The 25,975-nt window shown below is 33.6% G+C and overlaps 1 protein-coding gene, 1 non-coding gene and 1 pseudogene across 18 annotated transcripts in view; 1 reads left to right on the top strand and 2 right to left on the bottom strand.

The window, feature by feature from the left end:
- HELZ (helicase with zinc finger) overlaps window positions 1-25,975 on the top strand; it is a 132,847-nt gene that overhangs the window by 45,456 nt on the left and 61,416 nt on the right. For 12 of the 17 annotated variants that reach the window (XM_039859540.1, XM_039859541.1, XM_039859542.1 and 9 more), the window contains 5 exons: window positions 5,420-5,687; window positions 13,278-13,611; window positions 14,432-14,583; window positions 19,811-19,990; window positions 20,510-20,614. In XM_039859540.1, the coding sequence (XP_039715474.1) occupies window positions 5,420-5,687; window positions 13,278-13,611; window positions 14,432-14,583; window positions 19,811-19,990; window positions 20,510-20,614 (1,039 nt within the window). The remainder of the gene's footprint in view (window positions 1-5,419; window positions 5,688-13,277; window positions 13,612-14,431; window positions 14,584-19,810; window positions 19,991-20,509; window positions 20,615-25,975) is intronic. The other 5 variants (XM_039859551.1, XM_039859550.1, XM_039859549.1 and 2 more) reach the window with 3 other exon arrangements.
- Window positions 17,552-17,668, bottom strand: LOC120600471 (uncharacterized; annotated as a pseudogene).
- LOC120600494 (5S ribosomal RNA) lies at window positions 24,013-24,132 on the bottom strand. The gene has a single exon (XR_005652210.1). It is a non-coding gene; the product is annotated as a 5S ribosomal RNA (ribosomal RNA).

Genomic DNA, 25,975 nt, shown 5'->3' with positions numbered 1-25,975 from the left:
CTGCTTCTTTCTTAATGCTAGTTAGGTTTTTTTTATAGCAGAGTTCTTGTCAGCAAAAAAATTGAGAGGAAAAGATTTATGTGAAATCACAATTTTATAAAACATTCTGAAACAATAAAAATGTGAAATGTCAGTTTCTCATTTGTATCTTTTCCTGAAATACTTGTGTGGATAACATTCAGAGACATTGAGAGGAAGAGAACTTCTTCATTAAATTGGTGACAATGTGTCAGTCTGGCTACCTTCACCTCTAGCCTCAGCCAGTTCATCGTTTGATCTTCCTTGGTTTAGAATTAGTAGAAAAGTGTCATTCCAAGTACAGTTGGGAATTGGGGAATTGAATTCAATCTGGGCTTTATCATGTTTCCATACAGTTTTGATAATATTGTAAATTATATCTTAATATAATTTGGTTTCTACATACACAAAGAAATGTAATGGTGGTTCGAAACTAGAATTTGGATAGAAAGTATCTTTATCGCATCTTACACTTGATTGTTCCTTTTTAGGTAAGTTTTTGTCCTTAAAAGAATGCCGGGAACATATATTTCTCTTCCATAAAGTTATAAATTTGGACCATGGTGGATCATCTATTAGCTCAATGTTTCCAAAACTGTGTTCCACATAAATTAATTAGGTATTATATTAATAATAGGTAAAGGGTTCCATGTCCAAATACATTTGGAAGTGATGCATGCTTTATTTCCCTGGTAGAGATTCACAGTGCACCTCAGTAATTAAAGGCTCAGTCTCTGTCAAACTGATTTGATCATGGAACTTCATTACATTAGTGCATCACTCCTTGAAACTTAAAATGAAATTGCATAGCAGACATTTCTTTCTCTAATTTATTTTTCATTATTGAATTAAAAATCTTACGTTAGTCGATTCACATTTGAATCGGAAAAAAAACCCCACTTTTAAAATGTTATTTTTATGATATCTAAAGTATCCGAACCTTTTCAATTTGCAGGTCATGAATGATTTTTTTTCTCAACTCATCATTATATGGCAGTGCTGCAAACTGTTCGAGAAATATGTATAACTTCAACTTTGCTTTTTTCAGTGTTTTCTTCTTGTTGGTGAGATTCAGGTTCAGAAAATGATACTGTATGTACTAAACAATTTTTTTGGATTAAAGATGTGCCTCTCAAAATGTGCGGTAAAACACATTTTTAAAAGACATCTACAAAAGAAAGAAGTTAGTGAATTTTCTCCCTGCTTAGTAAACAAACTGCATTATGCACTTCATATCATAACTTTGACTAATGAAAGATTTTGATTTGGTATTGTTTTGATGATCTGAAAGCTACATGTTTAAAATTCTTATATTTAAATTTGATAACTTGATATTACATATTTCACTACTTCGAGTCTAGCAGCATATCTCAACATTAAAATTTAGTATGATTTAAAAATGATTGCCAGTTGCCAAAGTAGTTAGTAAATTAAGGACACGTTATATGCATATAAAATAATATTTAAAATGTGATCAGAAAAGTAATAGAAAAATAAATTTAAAAATGGTTTATTTGTCAATGAAAGATAAATGTACCTGAGTGGAAGCATGTAAAAAGTATGAGGTACTTCTCTCCTGTTTTCTCTTTTTAGTAGCCTTGCTATTAGCCTTGCTAAGAGAGGGGAGATAGGGCCAGACAACATGGAAGAGCTGAGAGGTGTTCATCTTGCTTGTCGATAGCAGTTGTGGTGAAAGGAATGATCAAATGGATAACTGAAATGGTAGTTTGGGATTACTTTTGGACTTTATTTTATCATTAATTTGGGCAGTCAAGACTTGTAAAGCCACAGACCAAAATGTTTTCTAAGGATAAGAATGTGATATCTGATTTTGGAATTGGGAATCAGTTCAGCTTATTCTTTTTACGCCCTAGATAAATATAGCTGTTTTAATAAATTCCATATTTAACATGCATTTATTGCGTGCCTCTTTTGTGTCAGCCCTTGTGCTGGGTACGTAGACCACTGGATTTTTTTTTTTTCTCCTTACTTTCTTCTTATCCACTCTCCAGGTCCTGTTAAGAATGATTTTCAAGTCTGCTGTACTACATACTTTGAGACAAAATAAACCAACCCTTTGGATGCTTTATTAGAATACTGACTATGTGGCTGAAATGAGAGCACTGCTATTCTCAGTAATCAGAGGGCAGGGGAAGCGTATCTTGTGTCAGACTAGTTATTCCAACCTCGAATTCTATTTTTGACAGCAGCTCGTCCCTTATGTTATCTTCAAAAAATTAAGTATATTCTAATTATCTTTTTTTTCCTTATGAATTTCTCTTAAAATATATTTATAGGTTCTACCTTCCACACCTCAGGGTAACAAATTCCATAGGTGTATAATTTCTGTCAGGTTTGCTTTTGGATTTATTATTACAAGAATTGGTTAATAAGTCACTGTTAAACTCTCCCTATGTGCTTTTATGAATATTGACCCTAACTTGTTTACTTTTCATCTTTCCAGAGTGTTTTTCATTTTAGCCTAATCTAGGTTGAAGAAAAGTTGTACCAGGATGCACTGGCTCAGGCTAGTAGGTGTCTGGGTTAGATGTTAGCAGATACGCATGTGCCATCACAGGGATGACGTGAGCCCCAGCAGTAGTCATGTCCCCTCCCCATGGCAGAGTGTCATCTCCCTCTTCTATTTAGAAAGGCCCCTTAAGACCTAATGACCTTTAAACACTGTACGTTAGGTGGATAATTAACCTGGTTTAATAAACTGCTTCTTGCAAGTGAAAGGATTGGAGGCAGAAGTTTGTTTCAAGTTCAGATGAAGCAGGGAAACAGGTGGTTTTTGCAAACTCTGTATTCTTAGTAGCCACTGGCCACAGTTTGGTTTTGACATCTGAGTTAACGATTGAGATCAGTAGTTTGTAGACTTTTTGATGCTGGCACACATGGATATTTAACAAGATTTTTCTTTCTACTTCCTCAGCTTTCCCTTCCCTTGTACTGTTTATAGTCTTTAAAAAAATAAATGGAGTAAAATTTAACATTGGGAATAGTTTGGAAATTATTGTGCTACCTGCTTGAAGACACTAATTTTAAGAATTTTATAAAATCAGGATGAGAATCATGGCACTACATAGAAAATGAGAAAAAAAATTTTTCTCATGACAGTTTTCCCCAAAAGCTAGGCTAGAATACTTCTAGCCCAGAGTAGGATGACTTTCTGTATAATCTGCTTTGCATATTAAATAGATATTACAAAAAGCTTTTTTTAAAGGAAAGCTATACTGTTTTAAGTCTGTTATTATTCCAGTTACCTGAATATCAGTCAGGACTAACTAGTGACTTTTTAAAGGATGTGAATGTAATATTGTCTGAATCAACTTCTTATTTAAAGTAAAATTGTGAAATATCATTCCCCCACCCCAAAGAGTAGTTAAGACATTCTTTTATTATAGTAAATATATTCTTCAATATTACATAGAACTTAGTTTAAAAAATTTTTTTAAAAGAGCTGGTTATTTGATTTGTTACGGCACCCTTGTTGTTTCTCTTTTTGACTTTTGCATTAAGAAAATTTTGTGCATTCTTGCTATTTTAATAATTACCTTCTGATTTTTAGTGATGGTATAATCTATTTTAGCAATGTGGGTATTTGTATAATTTAAATAGTTTTTCGTAGCTATGATCTAGGGAATGAATAGGCAGGGCCTAATTTTAGAGTGATTTGGGAAGAAAACGTGATTAGTTTACTTTATGAAAATTCTACAGTTGACCTTTGAACAACTCGGGTTAGGGGCACCAGCTCCCTGTGCAGTTGAAAATTCGAGTATAACTTTTGGTTATCCCAATACTTAACTATATCAATAGTGGCCTATTGACCAGAAGCCTTACTGAAAACAAATAGTTGATTAACACATATTTTATATATGTATTACATACTGTATTCTTATAATAAAGTAATTAAAGAAAATATTATTTGGAAAATCATAAGGAAAATACATTTATAGTATTTATTGAAAAAAATCCATGTATAAGTGGACCCACCATAGTTCATACTCTTGTTCAAAGGTCAGCAGTATTGTGAGGCTATTGCAAAAACAGATGGTCATCATCTCATCCAGAGTATTTAAAAAATGCAAATTTTATAGCTTGATGACTTTAGTTGTGTTTATATTGCCATTTGAGAAATAATAGAACTAGCTTTTACAAATGCCTTTCAAGGAGCAAAGGTTAGAAATTAGGGCTTTTACTTTTTTTTCTTTTTATTACATTTTTACATTTAAATTAGACCCTTTACATTTTAATCTTTATTAAGATACTAGGATAAGCTATTTTCTAATATTGAAAAATTTCTCTTGGTGGATGACTATATTTATGATCATTTTTATAGTTTATATATAACTTTTAAATGTAGCAAAATCACTAAGCAAAACATGGCAATTTTGCATTATGTTCTTATTTCAAAGAGCACAGGATAACTTGTCATTGTGTTTTGGAGGCTAACTGATCTCTGTTTAAACTTTTTATTATTTCTTCCAAAAATCATAATGAGTTGTGAAATCATCTTTCCAATTACGTTATATTAAAATTGGATCTTGGTCTGATTGGTCAGTTAAGCAACTTTTTTTCTCTTGGTTAAGTTTCATATTTATAGGAGTATGTATGTTCCACCCAATAGAAAAGTATTATGCACTGCAGATAGAGTGAGCCTACCCAGTGCTCAGAATTTCTTAATGATGTATTTCACGGTGCTGGTATTATGCTACATTTTTTTTCAGAGATGTCATAACTTGAACAGTCATTCATTTTGACACCGTGCCCTACTTACAGTATAATTTAACTGAGGCCAAACTGGATTTTTCTAAAATGGCATTTGAATGGTATATCATATTATGTTTTATTGCAGAATTAGCAGTTTTTCATGACTACTTTCTCAAAGATTTGTGTTTGTCATAAGTTGGCTTTCAGAGAATTTCATTGTGCTTTACCACACAAGAAAAGATTTAACTTTTCACAATTTTCTGATCTTCTCTTTCTGTGATGGGGCAGGTATTGGTAGTGAGAGAAAGTGATTGTCACCTGATAGACTTTGTCTTATGAGGAATTTATCATGTCTTCTTCATGCAGATCAGATTTCTCTTGACTGAAGAGTTGAGTTCTAAATATTAATCTGTATTTTTAAAATGTTAATAACTATTTCTGGTATGTCCTAGCCTGATGTAAAACATATTTTTTACATGGGTTCCTATATATATTATTTTGTTAAATAAGCTAGACAAAAAAAATATTTCTGATATGTGGAAAATACTCTGTTAAATGAGCTTTATATTGTTCTGTTTTAAGAATTTTAGCTCTGGCATATAATACTCTCTTACCAAAATGTTTAATGTATTATTTGAGAATTTTAATGCTGTGTTCCTTTATAAATGTCTTTTTTGTTTCCATCTAGATCTTGAATACCTGATGCATGCAAAACAACAGCTAGTAACCACAGCTAAGCGTTGGGATTCTTCTTCTAAGACTATTATAGATTTTGAACCTAATGAAACTACTGATTTGGAGAAGAGCCTTCTTATCAGATACCAAATTCCTCTCTCTGCTGACCAGCTATTTACCCAGTCCGTTTTAGACAAATCATTGACCAAGACCAACTATCAGTCACGGTTGCATGACCTTCTTTATATTGAGGAGATAGCCCAGTATAAAGAAGTCAGCAAGTAAGTTACGTTAGAAACATTTTTTTTGGGGTTAATCTCCCCTTTGGATGGTATTTTTCATTTTTAAAATGGAGGTATGCCTATGTGAGGTGGAAAAGTGGTTGTCATTCAGTAGCTTTATATCACCTTCTGAAGGCAGGAACCGTGTCTGGCTCATCTTGGTAGCCCTAGTGTGCAGTACGTAGTGTCAGTTCCCCAACACATGCCAGGTGCTGGGCGTGTAAACATGTGGTTTCTGCTCCTCCTGGCAGAGTGAGCACTCAGCAGATATGTGTTTAATAAATGTACAAAAACTGAAAGATCACATATTTTGGAAAGTAATTTTAAGAATGAAATGATTTAAATCTTCTGGGAAACTTTGATAATGATAAAATACCTTTATAGGAGTTTATAAATGCTTTCATGTGTTTTACATTTTATTCATATCTCACAGGTTAAATCAAAAGTGTTTAAATCAAAACCTTATGTTAATCATTCTAGGAAAAGTAATCTCAGAAATCAAAGTATGAGTAAAAGATGTTAATGAAATAGTTGTTATATTTGGTAGTAGCATTCTATCTACTTTTTAGATAAAATGGAATGAGCCTTAAAAATTGAACCACAGTTATGAGGCATTAACACATTTTTATTAGTAATTTTCCCTTAAATACAGCCTAACCAACATTTTTTTTTTTCTGAGCTGCCTTTTTGGTACCTTATTAATATTATTGACACTGAACACTCCATCGAAGGACATATTCAGAAAAGGAAAAGAGAAAACTTAAAGCTGCCTTGTGTTATTCTGTTTCTAGATTAAACATGATCTAGCTTTTGGAAAGTGTTTAAATGAAATACATGTAAGATTTACAAAGTCAGCTAGAATGTATTTTTCATTAAGACTTTAAATCATGGCCCATTGATAATCTCTTACCAGACTTATCGATTATGTCCATAGACAGTTCTAGTGAAATGGTCGGTTATTAAATAACAAGGACAATGGTTTGTATCATGTCATTAAGAGTAATGTTACGTGTGCATTTTATTTACATTATGAGAGTTTCCTTTTCCTTAGAAAAGAACAGTATGACATATCATAAATATTGGGGTGAAACAGAGCTTAAAAGCCTCTCAGAATCTTAGAGACCATTTTGGAGTACGATAACCAGAAATTCACAAAAAATTATAAATTATATTTAATATTTTGTTAACATTTATAAATTATTCCATATACATTACTTTAGAACTTATAACTAAATACTAGTAAGTTTATGGATTATTGTTTTAAAAATACTATTTTAAAAATATAAATTTGTCTGAATGAAAAAAATAAATGCTAAAAAATTGAGGTCAGATTCTGATCAAGAAACGTAAGAGGATGAAAGTTCACTCTGAGAGCACCTTGCAAAGGCTTCTAAAGCCAATGATAAGAGGAGCTTAAAAATTGCAATGTGAAATGAGCACTGGTGGCAAACTCAGTTGGTAAGTTATTTCTGGGGGGCCATTTGCAAGTTTGTATTGAGGGTCTTTGGAAAAGTTAAACTTTTTGGTGAAGTGATTCTGTTTATGAGGGATCGTCCTGAAGAAACAATCAGAGGTGAAGATTAAGATGTCTGTATGCAAATGTCTCTCAAAGAGTAGTGAAGAATAAGTTAGGTAAATTATGATATAGCCATATAAGCAAACTTATATAACTACTGAGATAATGTTCTTGAAGAATTTTTAATACAGTGAAGATGGTTATGATATAATATTAAGGGAGAAATACTAGTTGTAAAACTATTTACTGTAAATAATGCACACACATATGAATATATTTGTATATAAAAGTATTGGAAAGAGTTAAAGCAAAGTGTTCTGGTTGGTGGAATTAACAGATGATTTTTATATTCTAATATATAACAGTTTTCTCTATTTTTGAAATATTCTACAATGACAATAAATTGCTATTATAATCATCAAAAACAAACGAAGAAATAGAAAGGAACCAACACATTACTAATGTGTAACCCTTATGTAACACTTGATGATCGTGGTGTAGAATTGCCCTTAGATATGAAAAAAAATGATTATGGTTAAGACAATGTGCACAGTGTGGTAGATAGTGTATAGTCTTTTTATAGGAACATCTGAGCTTTTTCTATTTTTTTAATCTTTAAAATTAGATCATGGTTGTCGACTCAAATAGGGATATTTACAAGTTGAATATAAATCTGTAAGGATCACTTTTGATATGTTATATATGCTAACTACACAAGAGTTTTGAAGGATCTTAAAGATAGAAATGAAAATTTTTTTGCTATATGTCTAAAGTGACAAGTAGATAGTTACTGTGTCAGAGAATTTTGGAAAATTTCCAGTGATTCTCTCTCACCCAAAGGTAACCCTGGATGTGAAGGCTGGTAAATTACCCTTCTGCATTTGGCAGGCTTGTAAAATTTTGTGAAGTACAATACAGAACCGGTGCACATACAAAAAAGCAAATCCTGTTAGTTATGAGATGGAGTTCTCAGAGGGAGGGCATCTGCAAACAGATAGACAAGGGACAAAGTACAGATATAAATTGTAAGGATTTTTAAAGTCTTTGACAAAGTTTCACACATTGCTTAAAAAAGTGTATTTTCTGTTTTCTCCTTTACCCTTTAAAATTAATATTTATGGTGCATTTTAATGGTGGCTTGAATTCACATTTGATAAATTCTTTAAGCACAGATAACACAACTGAGATATGGTTTAAAAATGGATTTCGGGGAGGTCCGTGCGCAGCTAGTAAACTGTGCTGTGGTGGGGGATTAGCACACTCTTTCTGTAAATGGATGGAGAGTAAATATTTCAGGCTTTGTGGACTTTATACAGGCTTTGTTGAATATTTTCTTTGTTATGTTTTGTTTTCTGTTTTTGTAAAAACCACTGTTAGTCAAGGGCTATACAAAAGCAGGCCGAAGTTGGATTCGGCTCTTGGGTAATGCTCCACTTTGTCCAGTTGGGTCATTTTGCTTGTCTGTTGAAGCAAAAGTGAGACTAAGTCACCTTTAGAATGGTGAGGAATGTTTTGTGGTGCAGTGAGAACTATTTTAAAATCAGAAGACAGCTATATGGGTAAATGACGTTTATGTGTAATGACAGTAATAATGTATTCTGAATGCACTGAAATTTGCCTTTTTGAGACTTCGTAGTTAGACTTAGCACACAATTGATAGGATATTTCCCTAGGTCCAGAGAATGTGTTTATAATTTGTGATCTTTGACAATTTAAGCGAAATATTACAATTGTGACTGTAGTATCAAGGGAATTCTTACTGATTTCTTACAATTTAATTGTAAGGATTGGACTATACTTTTACATGGTCGCCTTGGCATTCCTTCCTTGAAAATAGATTGAATGTAGCCTCTGAGGTTTAGACAAAATATATTTTGCCTTGAGGTTGGATTTAGTAATCAAGTTTATCTTTTCTTTTTTAAGAGATGATTTTTCAAAGCAGTCCAGAAAGTAAGATTTCTCTTTATGTTCATTTTTAATGTGAGATGCATGGAGGTGGTAAGGATAACATTGCATTTTATTTAAGTTTTAGAAAATGCTTTTCAGTTCTTTTAGGGTATTTTTTTTTAAACTTCTCGTCCTCAACTGCATATTGATATGCATTCAACGATTCTGCCTTGAAGTGACGTGTACTTGATTCTAAGATATACATTTTCAAAAGAAATTGACTTTGGCTGAAGCTGTCGTGTCCATTAGACTGTGTAGTGGCATGCCTAATCGGGTTGCGGCTTCTCAAAGCGGACAGCTGGCATGAAAGGCCTGGTGTGTGAATGTGCATTTCATCATTAAGGTGGGCAAGGCCTCTTTTGGTTATACCTTGGTTCTGTTTCTCGCCTCAGTAAACCCAGGGATTGGCTTATTACCTGGGTTGGTTTTTCTTGTTGTTCATATAATCAAAAATTATATGAAGTGAAATTCACTGTATAGCTTTGAAAATTTTTAAGGTTATACTCAAGAGATATAACTATTACTAAGATTGATAGAGCCATATTTCTTTTAGTACAAATGTGGTTTTAAATTTTTTGGAAATTTGGTTGGCTGTTATCCTGTCATTCCCCAAAAGGTTAGGAATTATGTAAGCTGTAATGCTGATTTCACATGTGGCATGTAACAATGGGAAGATGGTTTTTCTTTTTCTTAAGAAATATCTTTGTTAATTGTAGGACATATTTTGTATTTTGGGTATTTCAGAATTATTAAATCTTAAAAATACGTATTTTAAATACTTTAGAAAGCTTACTAATGTAATTTAGTTTTAGCTTATTTTAGAAAAATTAAATATCAATAACTAACTTCTATTAGAAAGTCTGTAATTTCTGCATCTTGAACATATGATAAATTTTCTATGGGAAAAGCTGTATTTTGTATTTCCTAATGTTTTTACCTCAAGAGTTTTGTTGCAAGACATAGCTAAATGTCACAAGAGGATTCTCTTATTGCTTTAAAACTGTGAGATTAATTTTGCATGGCTGCTAAATTGTGATCAGGTGTTTTGGGATGGCAGATTCTAAAACAGATATTAACAGTAAAACAATATATTGCCCATGTTAGTTAAGAAAATATTACAAGATTTCACAGATTTGTTAGGGGATAATATAAAGTAGTCGAAATGGGAATATGGTACCTTGAAAAATTCAGATTATTACAAAAATATAAAGTTAATTGAAAGGACAAATTTTATTGAGTATTTAAAAGTGTTAAGTTCTAGGCTAGTCACTGCTGATTCTAAGGCAAACATATTTCTTTGTTCCCCAAAAGTTCGTATGGGGAGACAGACCTATAAATATAGAGTTATAATGCAATGTGATTAGCACTGCGAGAGAGGAATGCACAAGGGCCCCATGGAGAGGCACCTGCCCCACATTAGTGGGGAGCCGGAGGATGGTCAAGTAAAGGAAGGAATCAAGTCTTCTTTCGGGACCACATGGTATTTAAGCTAAATTTTGAAAAACTGGTAAAATTGGCAGGTAAGAAATAAGACAAAGGTATTCAGTTAAAGGAAACAGGATATGAGAATAAGAACGTAGAGTTTTGGGGGAAGCTACAGTTTGCCATCATAATTGTAATGAGAGGCACACGTGTGGTGGGGTGGGTGGTGAGAAAGCTGTACTTGTCTGCTTATCATCAGACTCGCATTTTACAAAGACCCTCTGGTGGTGGTAGTTCAGAGAACAGATTTGAAGTACGAAGTCATGTTAGGCGTTACAGTAATCCAAGTAAAAAATGTTGAGATGCAGATGAATTCAAAAAAGGAGGAACTAAGAGGGCCTGGTGATTGTATGATGGGAGGAATGAAGGTTGGTGAGAGGCAGGGTCAAGGATTACTTGGTTTCTGTCTTGGACACTGAGGTGGATGATGGTGCTCTTAAGTTGTATAATACAGGAGAGGATTGGTTTGGGTGATATGTGGAGAGGTCAGATGGTGACTCTCTTCTGCTCGTACTGAGTTTGAAGAGCATATGAACCAAGATGTCTGTTTGACAGTTGGGTTTACAGCCCTGAGCTGAGGGATCTAGGAGAGGGCAGCCTCACGTAGTGAGAATTACAGAGTAAGAAGAGGGCAGGATGCAGCTTTTCAAAGGTGGATGATGCTTGGATGGAAGATGGAGGAGCATCTGGGAAGATAGGAAGAAAACTGGGAGAGTATGACCTTCCAGAAATCTGTGAAAGAGTTTAAAGAATAAGGAGCATGGTTGCAAAAAAAAAAAAAAAAGGTTAGAAAACTACATCAGCTTTAGCAACAAAGTGGTAATTTATGAATCAAGAATACACTGTAAGAAATTTCTTTGCTCTGGGAAAGTTTTAACTTTGAGAAAGCATAAATAATGTAAGGGTTCCTGTTCTTTTTATTTTAATTATTTTATCTTATTTTTTAAATTTATTTTTTATGGTGACTCGTTCTTTTTAAAAGGATATATTTTATTTTAAAAAAGCAAGTAAACATAGATTACATGTAAACTGGGGAGTGTAGTATACTTTTATGTTTCATTTTCATTTTTAGATTTATTTTTATATAAATTCTTAGCGCACATTCCCTTTTTAAAGAGTCAAATATAACTAGATAACATTTAATCTGTATTTCTTTAAATTACCATCCTACTTTTCTAGTTTGGATCTAGTCAAATGTGCTTAGAGAATGAGGGAAATACAGTATAATGCGACTTTTAATAATTTCATATATATGAGGCAAATATGAAATGTGTAAGTATATTAGGCAAATACTGCCTATTTAAATTACCAATATTTAAATTACCAATGGAGCTTGTAAACTCTTATGACATATTACATGCATAAATAGCTATTCAGATGTGTTATTTTTTGTAAATATTTTCATAAAAATATTTCTGTCCTTATAATTTTGTAATTTTATTTTTTTATAATTTTATAATTTTAAAGTATATACATAGACATTCAAAATTTTAATATAGAGTTTAAATTATATTTGGTTTCCCAGTATTGTAACAACATAAATGTTTTTATTAAAGAAATTAATGTTTAAAAAAAGGTTTCTTTCTTTTTCCTTAAGAATTTATAAGACATTCTTGACATGATGCATACAAAAGAAGATCTGAAAAGAAAACAGTTCAATAGTACCATTAAGAAGTAGCCTTTTCTACAAATGGATATGTAGATTTTAAAACAATTTAATTTTTTTATTCAAAAATTTTAAACTTTCTGAGAAAAAGTACAAAATGTTCTCATCCTTACCACTTTGTCTTCACTCCTGTAGCACCATTGTAGAATGACAAAGGAGAAGAGCTGTGGATTAGTTTAAATGTTTCTTTCACTTCATATTACTTGACTGTGTAAATTAATCTTGATTCTCTGTGCTTCTTTCGCACACGTGTTCCCTCTCATGCTCACTTGTACACATGGAAGTGTGAGTTAGTGCACCAACCATTGTTTAATAAGATAGCTTTTAACTTCTCTTGTAGTCATGAACAAAAATTTTTTTGGATATTATTCATTAATAGTATTGTATGGTTAGCATCTTTTGGTAAAATCTGCTTAGGGAGCATCAGTTTAATAAAAACCCACTGTGGTTTCAGTGCAGTGCGTTTTTTTCTGGTTCTAGGTGATTTTAAAGTCTTAGTTGTCCCAAAGGTGTGTTCAAACAGATTGTTTTTTTAATTAAAAATATTTTTTTTAATTTTCAGTTTTTTTTTTTTTATTTTCAGTTAGAGTTGGCATTCAGTATTTTTTTATATTAGTTTCAGGTGTACATCATAGTGGTCAGCAGACTTTCATATTAATTACACAATATTTCACTATTAGAAAATTATACTTAGCTTCTTTTTAAATGCTAAGACTACAAAGAGGTGTGTATATTTTTCAACACAGTTAAATATGTATCTTGTTGTTATGTGGAAGTTTATTCACTTTAAGAGCAATTTTGTTGTCTCCATCTTAGACTAAAGGCAGACAGACAGATTATGTAGTTTGTAGCCCAGTGGAGTGAAATTGATAATGAAATTTTAACTTTTTGTACCTTTATATTCGATTTATTTTGTTTTATTCTTTCTGTTAAGTTTTTGATGTAAAACATTCAAACGCATTTCCTACTTCTGATTTAGATTCAACCTTAAAGTGCAGTTGCAGATTCTAGCAAGCTTCATGCTCACTGGAGTTTCTGGAGGTGCGAAGTATGCTCAGAATGGACAACTCTTTGGTCGCTTTAAGCTTACGGAAACACTTTCTGAAGATACTTTGGCTGGACGGCTGGTGATGACCAAAGTCAATGCTGTTTATTTATTACCAGTCCCTAAAGAGAAGTTAGTACAGACCCAGGGAACCAAAGAGAAGGTTTATGAAGCTACTATTGAAGAAAAAACAAAAGAATATATATTTTTAAGGATATCCAGGGAATGCTGTGAAGAACTTAATCTTCGGCCTGATTATGACACACAGGTATGTTCTGAGTGTGGCAGCATGCTCCTCGTCAGCTGATACTCTTCTGTTTTGGTTTTTCTTCCTCTGCCATACCCAGAAGTGCAGTTGTTTTTGAAGTATTATACTGATGGGTGGAGAACTGAACCTCTGGTAACTCTCAGAGAAAGAGGATTCTATTTAATGGAAGTATCATCTAAAATGTTCCAATTTTACACAAGGTCACACTTTCCGATTAGAGTCTTAAATCAGCAATGGAAAAACAGATTAAAAGAATTAAGTTTTATCCTGGGACAATTCTCATCTGAAGTTGTATCTGCTTCTGTTCTCTGTCTTTATGGATTCTCAGGTGAACTGTGTGTTCAGTCTGCCATATTTAACTGGAAAGCTAATCCTTTTTTTTTTTTTTCCAAACATAAAATGGTGAATAGTATTCATTCATAGTAAATTGATGTCTTCGGGCTGGTTTTTATCACTCAAGAGATGGTTTTGATTTTTCTCAAATATATTCTTCATAGGAATGGTGGAATCAGATACCCTTTATCTAGAGATTAAGTGATTTACAAGTGCTTCAGTTTCTTTGGTGTAAAACAAAGTTAATAGTATATACATCATCGACTTATTAAATAAGATAATCTATGGAAAGTGCTTATTGCAGTGCCTGGCACTAAATAAAGTGAGTATTTAGCCATAATAATTGTTATTAGAATACTATTCTACTTTAAAAGAATCTCTAAACTTGGTCCCCCTAAAAGATTATCTCCATAGAGTATTTTAGTGAGCTGCAAGTGTTGATGTTTACTTTCATGCTTTTTCAAAAAATGTTTATTTTGTGTTCCAGGTTGAACTTCAGTTTCAGCTGAATCGATTACCCCTCTGTGAAATGCATTATGCGCTAGACAGGATCAAGGACAATGAGGTTTTATTTCCAGACATCACCATGACTCCAACTATACCGTGGAGTCCCAACAGGTACAAAAAGGCGATAGCTCGGTAAAGGAAATTACGTTAATGTTCAATTAAATATCTGTATCAGATAACTCAAGCATTCTTTTGTAAGAAAGTTTCCCTGTATTCTCCAGGAGATATTTTATTAGTTGTGGAAGGAGAGTGAAAGAACCCTTAAATGAAACCTTTGAGGTTCATCATCTATTCTTCACTTTTCCTCCGAGTCTAAATGAGTTTTGTTGCTTTTCAACAGCCTGAATTTGATATGATGTCAGGCAATTTAGGAATATTTCTGAGTAGAACTTGAATGGGAAAATTAGGGCCTTTCTAAAAGTGTTTTAAATAGTTAATTTTTGAACATAAAAGACATTTTTGTAATTTAGCAAAGTAGAGAAAGTATCGTAGAAGATACTACTTCAGAAACTACTCTCAAGTTAATGGTTGTGTAAATATTTTTCTGTTTAAATTCTATTTGGCATATCTTTACATGTAATTAAATACGATACTTCTATTTCATTTCCAGAATAACAGTAGTGATGCCTGCATGACTAACTACAGTTTTCTTTTCATCCTTTCAGCGGGTTTTATTCTGTTGGTCCCTGCCCATGCCCAGCTCACTTCATCTTTTTTTTTTTTGTTTAATCTCATTTACTCTAGACAAAGAAGTTTATTTATCACTGTGTCAATCCAGTCACGATAGGGTGGCCCTGTTCTACCTCTGATGGCGCGTGACTCTGGTATCTTCAGTAAGGTTTCCACGGTCACCCTGGGTATTGGCATCTAGCTGGCAGACAGGGGAAGAATGAGCACAGGAGCATCATGGGGGAAGTTTTTATGGGCCAGGTCTAGAGGTGGCATTTATCTCTTCCCCTCACATTCTGTTTCTTCCGGTTCTAAAAACAGAACAAAACAAAATATGCCTTTCAACACAAAAACCAAATCATTTCCCCCTTATTTGTATTTACCCTTACTATCTATTCCCATTCTTCTTTTTACTGCCAAAATTCTTGAGCAGGAATAGTCTACATATTTCCAGAATTCTTATTTATTAATTCTGTAATCTCTGTTTTTCTCTTCTTCACTCTCCTGAAAATAATCAGTGATCTACTAAGTGTGAAAATCCAGTGACATCTTCTCAGTTCTCATTTGATTCAGCTTCTCTGCATCTTTCCCTGGCTCCCCATTCTTACAGCCCCTGCGTAATTTAGAGCTGGACTATTTCAGTCACCTTTTAGTTGGTCTTCCATCCTGCTGTCTTTGTCTCTGTTCTCTGGTCCAACCCACATATTTCTCTCAGAGTTAGTTTGCCATATTTCTCTCAGAGTTAGTTTGCCAAAATAATCATTTCACTTCATCGCTTATACTTCTCTGAAGGCTTCTCCTTGATACGTAGATAAAATCTGAGCAGCCTAATACCAGACTCCTATGTGGTCTCATTGACAGCGTTTTCCAGCAGTATCTTTTCAGATTTCTCTTACTTTTTTCTACTTGACACCCCGCTTCTCCCTCTAAATTCCCATGCTCTAACCATATTGAATTACTCATTTAATTTGCCCTACTCTTATTTGCCTCCTTATCTTTTAAAAAATTTTTAAAAATTGTAGTAAAATCTTCATAGCATAAACATTTTGCCATCTTAACTATTTTTTACAGTTCACTAGTATTAAGTATATTCACATTGTTGTGCAGTCAATCTGCAGAACTTTTTCATCTTCCAAAACTGAAACTTTATACTTGTTAAACTCTGCATTTCCCCCTCCCCAGCCCTGTCGTCTCTTCTGTAAGTGATATTCTCCCCCCGAAATAATCTTTTCCCAGTATTAATTTATCGAAGATCTGTCTTTTAAGATTTAGTCCAGCTCAAGTGCTCTCTCCTTCAAGTAGATAAGCCTTATCCTTCCATTTAATTATTTCAACAAATATTTATTGGGTGCCTACTCTGTGCTAGGTTCAGTTTTGTGTTTTCAAGCATAATTTCTCTCAAATTAATTTTTGTCAGTTGTGTACATTTCTACTGTTCTCATTAGATTATGAGGTTTAAAAAATTAAAATTTTTTCAGTTATAGTTGACATGTATAGCACATAGCAATATATTCAAATATCCCTAATTGCAAATGTTAACTGTAAAAGTTAACTAAGAAAATGTCAAATAGCAGGAAACTTTTAAGCAGGAAGAAATTCCATACCACTGTAATTATAAATAGTAATTGAAATGTATCTGGGTCTGGGAACTTACTGAGAAATCATTAGCCATTTAAAATCTTTTCTGAAATAAGGTAGAATATAGATAGATAAATGAAGATGAGAAATTATTCTTGGGCATGTAGTGTATAAATTAATTATAACAGTGCATTAGACCAGGGGAAAAAAAGAACTTTGAATTAGTTTGGTACCAGGCATAAAATAACATTTATTTTATTCAGAATAAACTTGAAGAAACTTAATATTGTTTTAAGTTGTGAAAATCGGAGATGACTCTTACCAGCATGTATATTGTAAATCTTCTTCCCTTTATTTAGCAGGTGGTACAATAAATACAGTTTGTGTTACTCATTGGCTTTCTATAAATTTTTATCATTCATGACAAGATATTAAAGAGATGACCAGCATTGATAAAATTTCTCATCTGCTCTGAAGCATTTTTACACTGAACCAACTGAGAAGTAGAATGGGCTACATAAACAAAGAGATATTGACATATTTTAGAATTATACCTATAAATCTGTCATTAACCTTTTAGGTTTATACTTGTGTATATAATTTAATATCTGTTCATAAGTTTATTAAAGTGTCTGAATTTGAAAGATTAGAGGTTGTTTTAAAACTTTCTCTTTTTAAAAAGTGTACTGGTCAAGTAATATTTTCCTGAAATCTTCAGAAAATTTTATAATAATAGAAGCTTACATTAATTGAGCACTTATTGCTCAATTATTTTTCTTTTTCTTTTTCTGTGGTTGACCTCACAGATTGCAAGGATCTTGTCATCTTACAATCCCTTAATTTTTATTTTTTATGCCTACAGCACCTGGTCTTCCTAGGTGGTCTCCCATCCAAGTACTAACCAGGCCCCATCCCTGCTTAGCTTCTGAAATCAGACATTAGGCTTGTTCAGGGTGGCATGGCCATAGACTTCAATTATTTTTCTAAACAACTTGAATGCATTACATCATTTGATTTTTAAAATAATCATCTGATCACATATTATCTCCATGTACAGATAAAGGAACCATGGTCCCAGGTATCATAGAATCACAGTGGTCAGGTATTGATGCAAATAACAGTTTACTGAACTAACTGTGGCTTTAACATGTAGAGATAGAGGCTCAGAGTTAAGTAGTCCAGGGCTGGTACCAGGGCTCAGCAGTGCCATAAAGGATCAAGGTTTCCGTCTTCTCTCTATCCTATAGAGTAGGGGTTCCTAACCCTCCAGGCCGCGAACTGGTATCGTCAGTGGCCTTTTAGGAACTGGGCTGCACATCAGGAGGTGAGTGGCAGGCCAATGAGCAAAGCTTCATCTGTATTTGCAGTCGCCCCCCCGCAGTGCTAGCATCACCGCCTCAGCTCCACCTCAGATCATCAGGCATTAGATTCTCATAGGAACACCCATCCTTGGTGCCAAAAAGGTTGGAGACCACTGCAGCATAGAGCGTGTTGGCTTTCTTCTTGATGCCTGTTTCTTGATTATAAGATGGCTGCTGCAGTTTTATTTACCAAAAGGAGCAGAAAGGGATTTCTTCTACTGAGGCGTTGTTTCTGTTTCTTTGGATATAGAAGCCCTTCTGAGGAGCTTCTTGCACATCTCATTGGCCAGGTTGGGTCTCCAGCAGAGGAGGCTGGGCAGTGGAAATTAATAGTTGCCTAGGCTTAATAGAGGAAAGGTAGAAAGGGTGCGTGGATGGCTTGGGGGTAACTGTTCCGCAGTGTCTGCCACATATTTTAGATCTGTACTTAGCAGTTAGTTACCTAGAGCAATATCCTCATTCATAGAAGATAGAACATTGCTAGAAATTGGCAGACGTGTGAGTAAATAAGCTAATTAATGCTTAACTCTTTGGAGTGAAATGCTTGAGCTTTAGTAAATGGCTTCCAGGAAGTCTAGTGCCATTGGTCAGTCCTTTTGTTTTTTACCTAAAAAATTTTAATTTCAGAAAAATAAGTAATGGCATGTTTATATAGCCAGTTTGTTTTCTGAGGTTTTACATTTTTAGTAGAATGTTGTTTATTTGAAATTAATATAGCATTAGTTATAATTTTTAAAAACTGAAAGCGTTAAGAAGATTTTCCATAAATAACCATCTTCTGATTTAAGCAGAGAATAGCCTCATAAAGAAGGAATTTTCACTATACCATGTCCTCCTACTTCAGGGTCATTTTGTAGGCACTGTGCAAATTTTCCGAGTCTCTTTACACACCCTTCCTATTTTGGTTCACATCCCTATCATTTTTACCATAGTTGTTGCGATATTTAGTATTTTAATTGTAGTTGTGAGAAAGAATGCTGTTGATTCTCCACTTGGTTTGATCCCTTTCAGCATCTGCTGTCCATTTAAATCTTCGAAACTTAGCCAAGTCATAGAAGGGACACTAGTAAGCCGGATCTCATTACAGCAGCCATTTGTGCTACCGTGACAGGTGTTCTCTACTCTGAAAAATATGACATACGTGTATTATTTGTGTATGTGAAAATATTAGAAACATTTCATGTCGTTTGGCCTTTTAAAATAAAACTGCTGTTTTCCGAATTAAGAACTTCACAAGTTTGATATCTCTTAACAGGGACATACAGGCTTTTTCTTTTCTCTTTATTTTAAACTTTTCTAAGATATCTTTCAGTGGATTAGAAATTGAAAATCAGTTTCCCTTTTGCATTTTGTATACTATGCAAAGAAACTACTATATTATCACAGAAGAAAAGTTTTCTGATATTATGTAACAGGGAAATTACATTTTAGAGACACTTTCATTACTATGTATAGACTTGGCAGAAACTAGACTAGAAGTGTGTGATGTCTATAGGTTATTTATCAAAATCTTTTTGCACTTGGAGCAAGACAAGATAACTAAAGTGAGTTTTGATGAAAATAGCAAAATATCTTACTTATACCAACTCTGTTGGGTAATTTTCTAAAAGATAGTTTTAGCATAAGCATTTGTTTTTATAGATGCTATGTTATTTCAGTATTTTTCATGTTTCAGTGAAATTCAGGATACTTGTATGTCATGTTCTGTTTATTAATAAACTGTATTTGTTTGAAATTTTTATTTTCTATAGACAATGGGATGAACAGTTGGATCCTCGACTAAATGCAAAACAGAAAGAGGCGGTTCTGGCCATTACAACTCCACTTTCAATACAGCTGCCTCCTGTTCTCATCATCGGACCCTATGGGACAGGCAAAACGTTCACTCTAGCTCAGGCCGTAAAGCACATCCTCCAGCAGCAGGAGACGAGGTGAGATGGTGGTATGTGTGTTCCGATCTCATTAGCAGGGCATGACCTTGGTCCTTGTTGTGAATGCAAAGTGAGAGCTAGCAAGCCAGCTTGTAAAAATTTTAAGAAATAAAAAAGAGAAAAGGACCCACACTCAAACCCCAAAGCACTAAAATTTGAATTCTCTTAAAACATACTGTTTAGAAAAATTGGCAATGTAGAGAATGATAGCGTTTAAATAAATAGCCAGCAAAACTCCAAGTCTGCTAAGGAATTATGACATATATTAGAGCAAAAGGGTTGGATTTTTAAAAAATAATTTTATGTGATGGATTTAGTAATAATTTGGGGGAACTTATTTCCTTTATAGCATAAAGAGTAATATAATTTTCTGAAGCATCATTGAATTTTATGTTAGAGGTTATTGAGTAGGTTGAGGGAAATGTATAATGTTAAGATGGCCACTGCTTTTTTTTGGTATTATACTGCTTGAATAGTTTTGTGTTTTATCATTCTTTTTATTTGCACCATTTATTTCAGCAGGATTCTCATTTGCACCCATTCTAATAGTGCTGCTGATCTCTACATAAAGGATTATTTACATCCATATGTAGAAGCAGGCAATCCCCAGGCAAGACCTCTCAGGTATTTTTAAGGCTTATTATGTATCTGTATCATACTTTATTATTCTTAAGAAAAGGTGTCTGTAAAGATTTTAGTAACTTCGAGAATACCAAAATTGTTAACTCTGCATTGACATTTGGAAGTTATGCCTTGTGAAGAAACCATTATTAAGGAAAAATTGAAAAATCTTTGACCATTTACTTCTTAAACATTAAGTAAAGAGAAAGACATCCTTTTTTAAGTTTTGTATGTAAAAATGTTTTTATAGTCTGAGCTGATTTTGATGTGTACCTCTAAAAGCTGCTATGATGAAGTAATATAAATATGATTACGTAAAATTTAAAATTCTAGCATATTTTACGTGACAGAGTAGTCATGCAGTGATTGTTTTTTATGGAAATAAGATTCTGACTGTGATGTAGGTAATTTCATAAAAGCCATACATTAGAGAAACATGAGGTATTGAAGTGATTTCTGCACTAAAATGTAACTGACTGGTCTTTACAACTTTTTACTATCTTTTAAAAGACAAAGAGTCAAAGAAAATTTTAGGTCGATATAGAAAGGTCCTTTCAGTGTAGATGAACATGAAATGTGCTTAAATGTAGGATCATGGGAGAATAAAATCCTTTTCTTCAGAAAACAATAAAGAATCATTAAATGGTTGTTTATTATACCATTTGCTTTCATTGTTATATGAATTAATGTTTGGTTTTGCCATTTTATAAACTAATATGTCATGCGCTATGTTGTTTGAATACAATTATTGTTTATAAATTAATTTCTAACCACACTTTTGAATCATAATTCACTAACTCTTTATTTCTAGTTGAGCCTAGACATGAAAAAAATGAGATTTTGCTATTTAATTCTTCAATAACTATAACCAAAGCCATTTGAATGATTTTATAGTTGCATTAAAAAAGACGAAAGAGAAAAAAATGGCATGATCTGTTAACATGGGTTTTATGCCATACTTTGTTTTCATTCTGGAAAATTAGAGCAGAAATAATTATTTCAGTAGAATTTAGTTGTAGTTAATAAGAAAATATCACATGTGTACAATCACTATAAATGAAAATGTGGTATTTGCCAGTGGATAAATTTATCGATGACTAGTTTGCTTCATATTTTAATCATTTTTAGCTCCTAAGTGAAAATTGAAAAGCTAGTAGCATTTTTGCTATGAGTGTTCTTACTTTAATGGAGATGTTTGTTTTGTTTGCTTTACTGAGCGTGTGTATGGGTGTTAATGTTTGTGTGTGTGTGTGTGTTATGTAGGAATCATGGCAGTCTCAATAACCATGGTGTATTTGGCTTGGAAACAGTGCAAGTAAAGGCTCTTCAAGTCTTGGTCAACCTAGCATAGGTCATTTGACATTTGGGGCAGTAAAGCTGTTGTTGGTAAACATTAAAATCCATCATTTGACTCGCATTATGCTTAGCTTTCCCAGGTAAAATTATGTTTTGGGGTTATAATTTCACATGTAGTGCATCTGAATATGTAGAATAAGAAGTTCTGTTCCATCAAGGTATATGTATAGTTGTAGTGGCCCAAATACAGGAACCGGCCCTCTGGTTGAAAATCTCACCTCTCCATAAATTGCAGGAGTGGTTCAGTCAAGATGGAAAAATATTTAAATATATTTAAATACAAATTTTATGTTATTTCATTTAGTGAATAGAATAAAATAAGAAAAAGCTTGACTTCCCCAAATGTTTTTTTGTGTGTGTGGGTCTACATTTTCACAGCAGTTTTTCTCTTTGGGAAAGGCGTTAACTTGTGAATGTATTTCCTACAAAGATTAATGCATTGAAATGTTAGGATTTATTAGCACCATCTATTATCACATTAGCTCAGATTGATTTATAATTTTTTCTAATGGACGATAAACTTGCGAGGCTTGGGAGATGGAATGGAGAAGATGGGAATGGCTGTGCCCTCTAGGGAGAGTTGTCCCAGGATGCAGGGGAAGGAACACAAGAGGGCACTAAGTGTCTGCCTGTGACCCAGGGAGTGTGGTGTCTCTGGAGTAACACTGAGGAGGACTTTGCCTTCTTCACAGTGTAGGTTAGAGTGGATTCTGGTAAATGCGATGAAGTGTGAAAATAGTCATAAATATTATATAGTTAATACAGTAAATATGTTAAAATATGCATACTTATGGTTAAAGTGTATAAAATTCTATTAGATGCCAGGAGTCAAGCTTAAAATATTTGGAGTTGGAGGTTGTAAGAAACCATTTTAGATTACATTTAGTTTCAGTTTTTATTTCTTTCTTAGAATTAGAAGATTTAAAAATGGAATAGAGAGGAAAACCCAGTTTCTGTGTATGGTTCTGAAGATTAGTATCTGGCACTTAGTAGATTAAAGATTATCTATGGAGAACGTGCGTATTTACCGTGTTCTGGGCAACTATACAAAGCAATTATTTGTTTTATATAGATATTTAAAGAAACATTTTCCTCTGGGATTATGTCTTTCTGATTGTGTAGTTTCATAAGTAATAATAATTTTGTTGGAGTTTTTGGCATATGAATTCAATACATGAGTAAAACTTAAGTGAATTAAAATGTTATATTACCAGTCAATTTCATGCTAAGTGTCATTATACTTCATGTGAGATAAATGGATGGGTTTGTTTCTAAAAATATGTAAATTACTTAGTGTCACATTTTATACTTTGAGCTTGAAAGTGTCCAGTTTTGTAGATGTTCTTGGATGTGTTTTAAATAATCTTATAGATAGTGTCTACCTGAAAGGTTGTACAAAACTAAAGTGCTGAGAAAGTATTTAAATCTTTTTGAAGTCAGCACTAGAATATTATACTTTTAAGGAAGCATAGACCTAATGATCAAACTTTTTATTCTTACTAGCTTCAACTTGAGGTAGCTTTCCAAGGTGATTACTAAAAAGTTAGTAGTGAGACTTAGAACTTCAATTTCTATTTTTTCTTTGAGGAAGAAGCAGTACTTGGAGTCAGATTTAATAAATAACTTAAATCACTTTTTCAGTTTTACAATGACATGTTTATATAAGAAAATATGGAAAATATAGAAAAGTACAAAGAAGAAAAATAAAAATGATAATCTCATCAGCCAGAGTTAATACTACTAACATTTTGAAGTTAATTTCTAGTAATTTATATGCTTAAATACACATATATTAGTTAATATTAATGGAATTATAATTTGTAAATGATTTTTTCAGATAGTTTGTAAAATGAGGTTTTTCATATATTTAAAAGTAAATTCAGCTTTGCTGATTTGCTTAACATTTTTTATTAACACCTAAAACATGCTTAAAATTTTATTTATTATTTATTTACTTAGTGTTAGGCGAGGCAACCCTTGGTTGACCTCACAGATTGCAAGGACTTTGTCAGCTTACAATCCCTTAGTTTTTAAAAATTTTTTTATGCCTATAGCACCTGGTCTTTCCCAGGTGGTCTCCCATCCAAGTACTAACCAGGCCCGACCCTGCTTAGCTTCCGAGATCAGACGGGATCAGGCTTGTTCAGAGTAGCATGGCCATAGACAATATATTTAAAATTTTTGTATCTTTTAGAAGTGATATTGGTTACTTTCACCAAGTTTACAGTCTTTGCTTTTATAATAATGTTTTAAAATACATGTTTTTACCTTCCTCTATTATAATTTATATTTAGAGATATTTATGATATACTTTTTTTCTTTTTGCTTTACTTAAAAGAAGACAGCCAGTTTTAAGTGTTTAGTGGAGGATTACAACACATTTTAGAAGATTTGAGATTAGTTTTTGTGCATTTTACATTTGAGCTGTCTTTGAAATATCTTAGAGGAGATAGATGCTAAATAAAGAGTTAGATACACATCCTGGAGCTCAGAGGTGAGGTCGTGGCTGGAGAGAGAAAAATGTGTGAGTCATTAGGGTAATGGTGGCAGTTAAAGCCACGGGCCTTGACGAGATTGCCAGGGGAGAGAAAAGAGCTTGAAAAAAGAGAGGGCGAAGTCTTAAGCCTTGGGGAACCCTAACCCAGAGAGATAGAAGGAAAGAAGGGGAAGGCTGAGTCATGGAAGCTGAGAGAAGACAGTGTTTCAAGGAGGGAGGGGCCATAGAATTGGATGCTGTTAATAAGTAACTTGATGGGCCTAGAAAAATGTCCACGTGATGTAGTGACATGACGTTTATTTCCCTTGGTTTGGACCCCCACACTCTCTTAAGTTCTTTCCTGTGTCACTCACTGCTCCTTCGCTGTATCCCTCTCCTTTTCCCAGCCTCTAAATGTTGCCGTGGTCCATCAGTCATTCTTCCAACTAGTTTCTTTTCTATCTGCTTTTATCCTCCAGGTAATCTCGTCGAGGCTTAAGGATTAAATATTATTCCATTTGTATATTTCTTGTTCCGGGCATTCTCCTGAAATCTAAACTTATATATCCCTCTGTTTTTGGACATCTCCACTTTGATGTTTATTCAGATATGTCTAAAACTGCATTCTCAATTCCCGCCCCAGATTTATTCCCCCTTTTTACCAACTTTGTAGCATTCATCTATTTTCAAAGGCATGGAATCATCCTTTCTCTTAAATTCCACATCTAGTTCATAAGTAAATCCTATCAGCATTACTCTCAAAGTGTATAGTGATTCTGACCATTTTCACATCTCTACTGTTACCACCCTATTATCTTTTCTTGTCCAGACCCTTACAACAACCTCCTAACTGGGCTTCTTGCTCCTGTACCCTGCTCCTGCCTCTGTTCCAGCCAGTGGGTGTTGCAGCCAGCTTGTACTGGCTTGTGAGAGCCAGTCATTTGCATGTCTTCCCAAGTTCATGTTCAGCAACATCATGTTGGTAGCTTGAAATTGGCTGTAGTAGGTTTTATACCACAGAAATCAGCAAACACTACAAATCCCCTACCTCCACCCCAGAGCTCAACATTTACCAACATGCCACTGTCCACTCCTCACTCCGCCAAACAAGAGAAACAAAGCGGTCCTTTAACAACATAAGTCATGTTTGCCATGTGACGGCTCTGTGAGAACTCTCTCATGGTTTTCCATTAAAATCATAGTAAATCTAAAGCTGTTAGGAAAGTGTGCAGGCCATGTGATTTGCCTCTGCTGGAGCAGAGTAGACACCCGGAGGATTTCGTTACATGGGTTGGTTAGAGATGTGTGGGAGGGTGGATAGATGGATAGCTTGTTTCTCTGCTGTCTTAGTGATCTATTGCACAAAGCCTGCTAATATTTTTCTTTTACAATTAATGGAAGATATCCTATTTCTTAAGATTTTCTGATTGTCCAAAATTGATATTTATTTTTAAATTTCTAGAACCTTAGATAGAGGTCTATTTAAAGATAGGTATAAGAATATATTCTAAAGTGAACTGCAAATAATTTTT

Source organism: Pteropus medius, unplaced genomic scaffold, assembly GCF_902729225.1.
Source record: "Pteropus medius unplaced genomic scaffold, Ma_sr-lr_union100, whole genome shotgun sequence".
Taxonomy (NCBI): Eukaryota; Metazoa; Chordata; class Mammalia; order Chiroptera; family Pteropodidae; genus Pteropus; species Pteropus medius.
The sequence above is the reverse complement of the archived record's forward strand: the minus strand, read 5'-3'. Positions and strand labels throughout refer to the sequence as shown.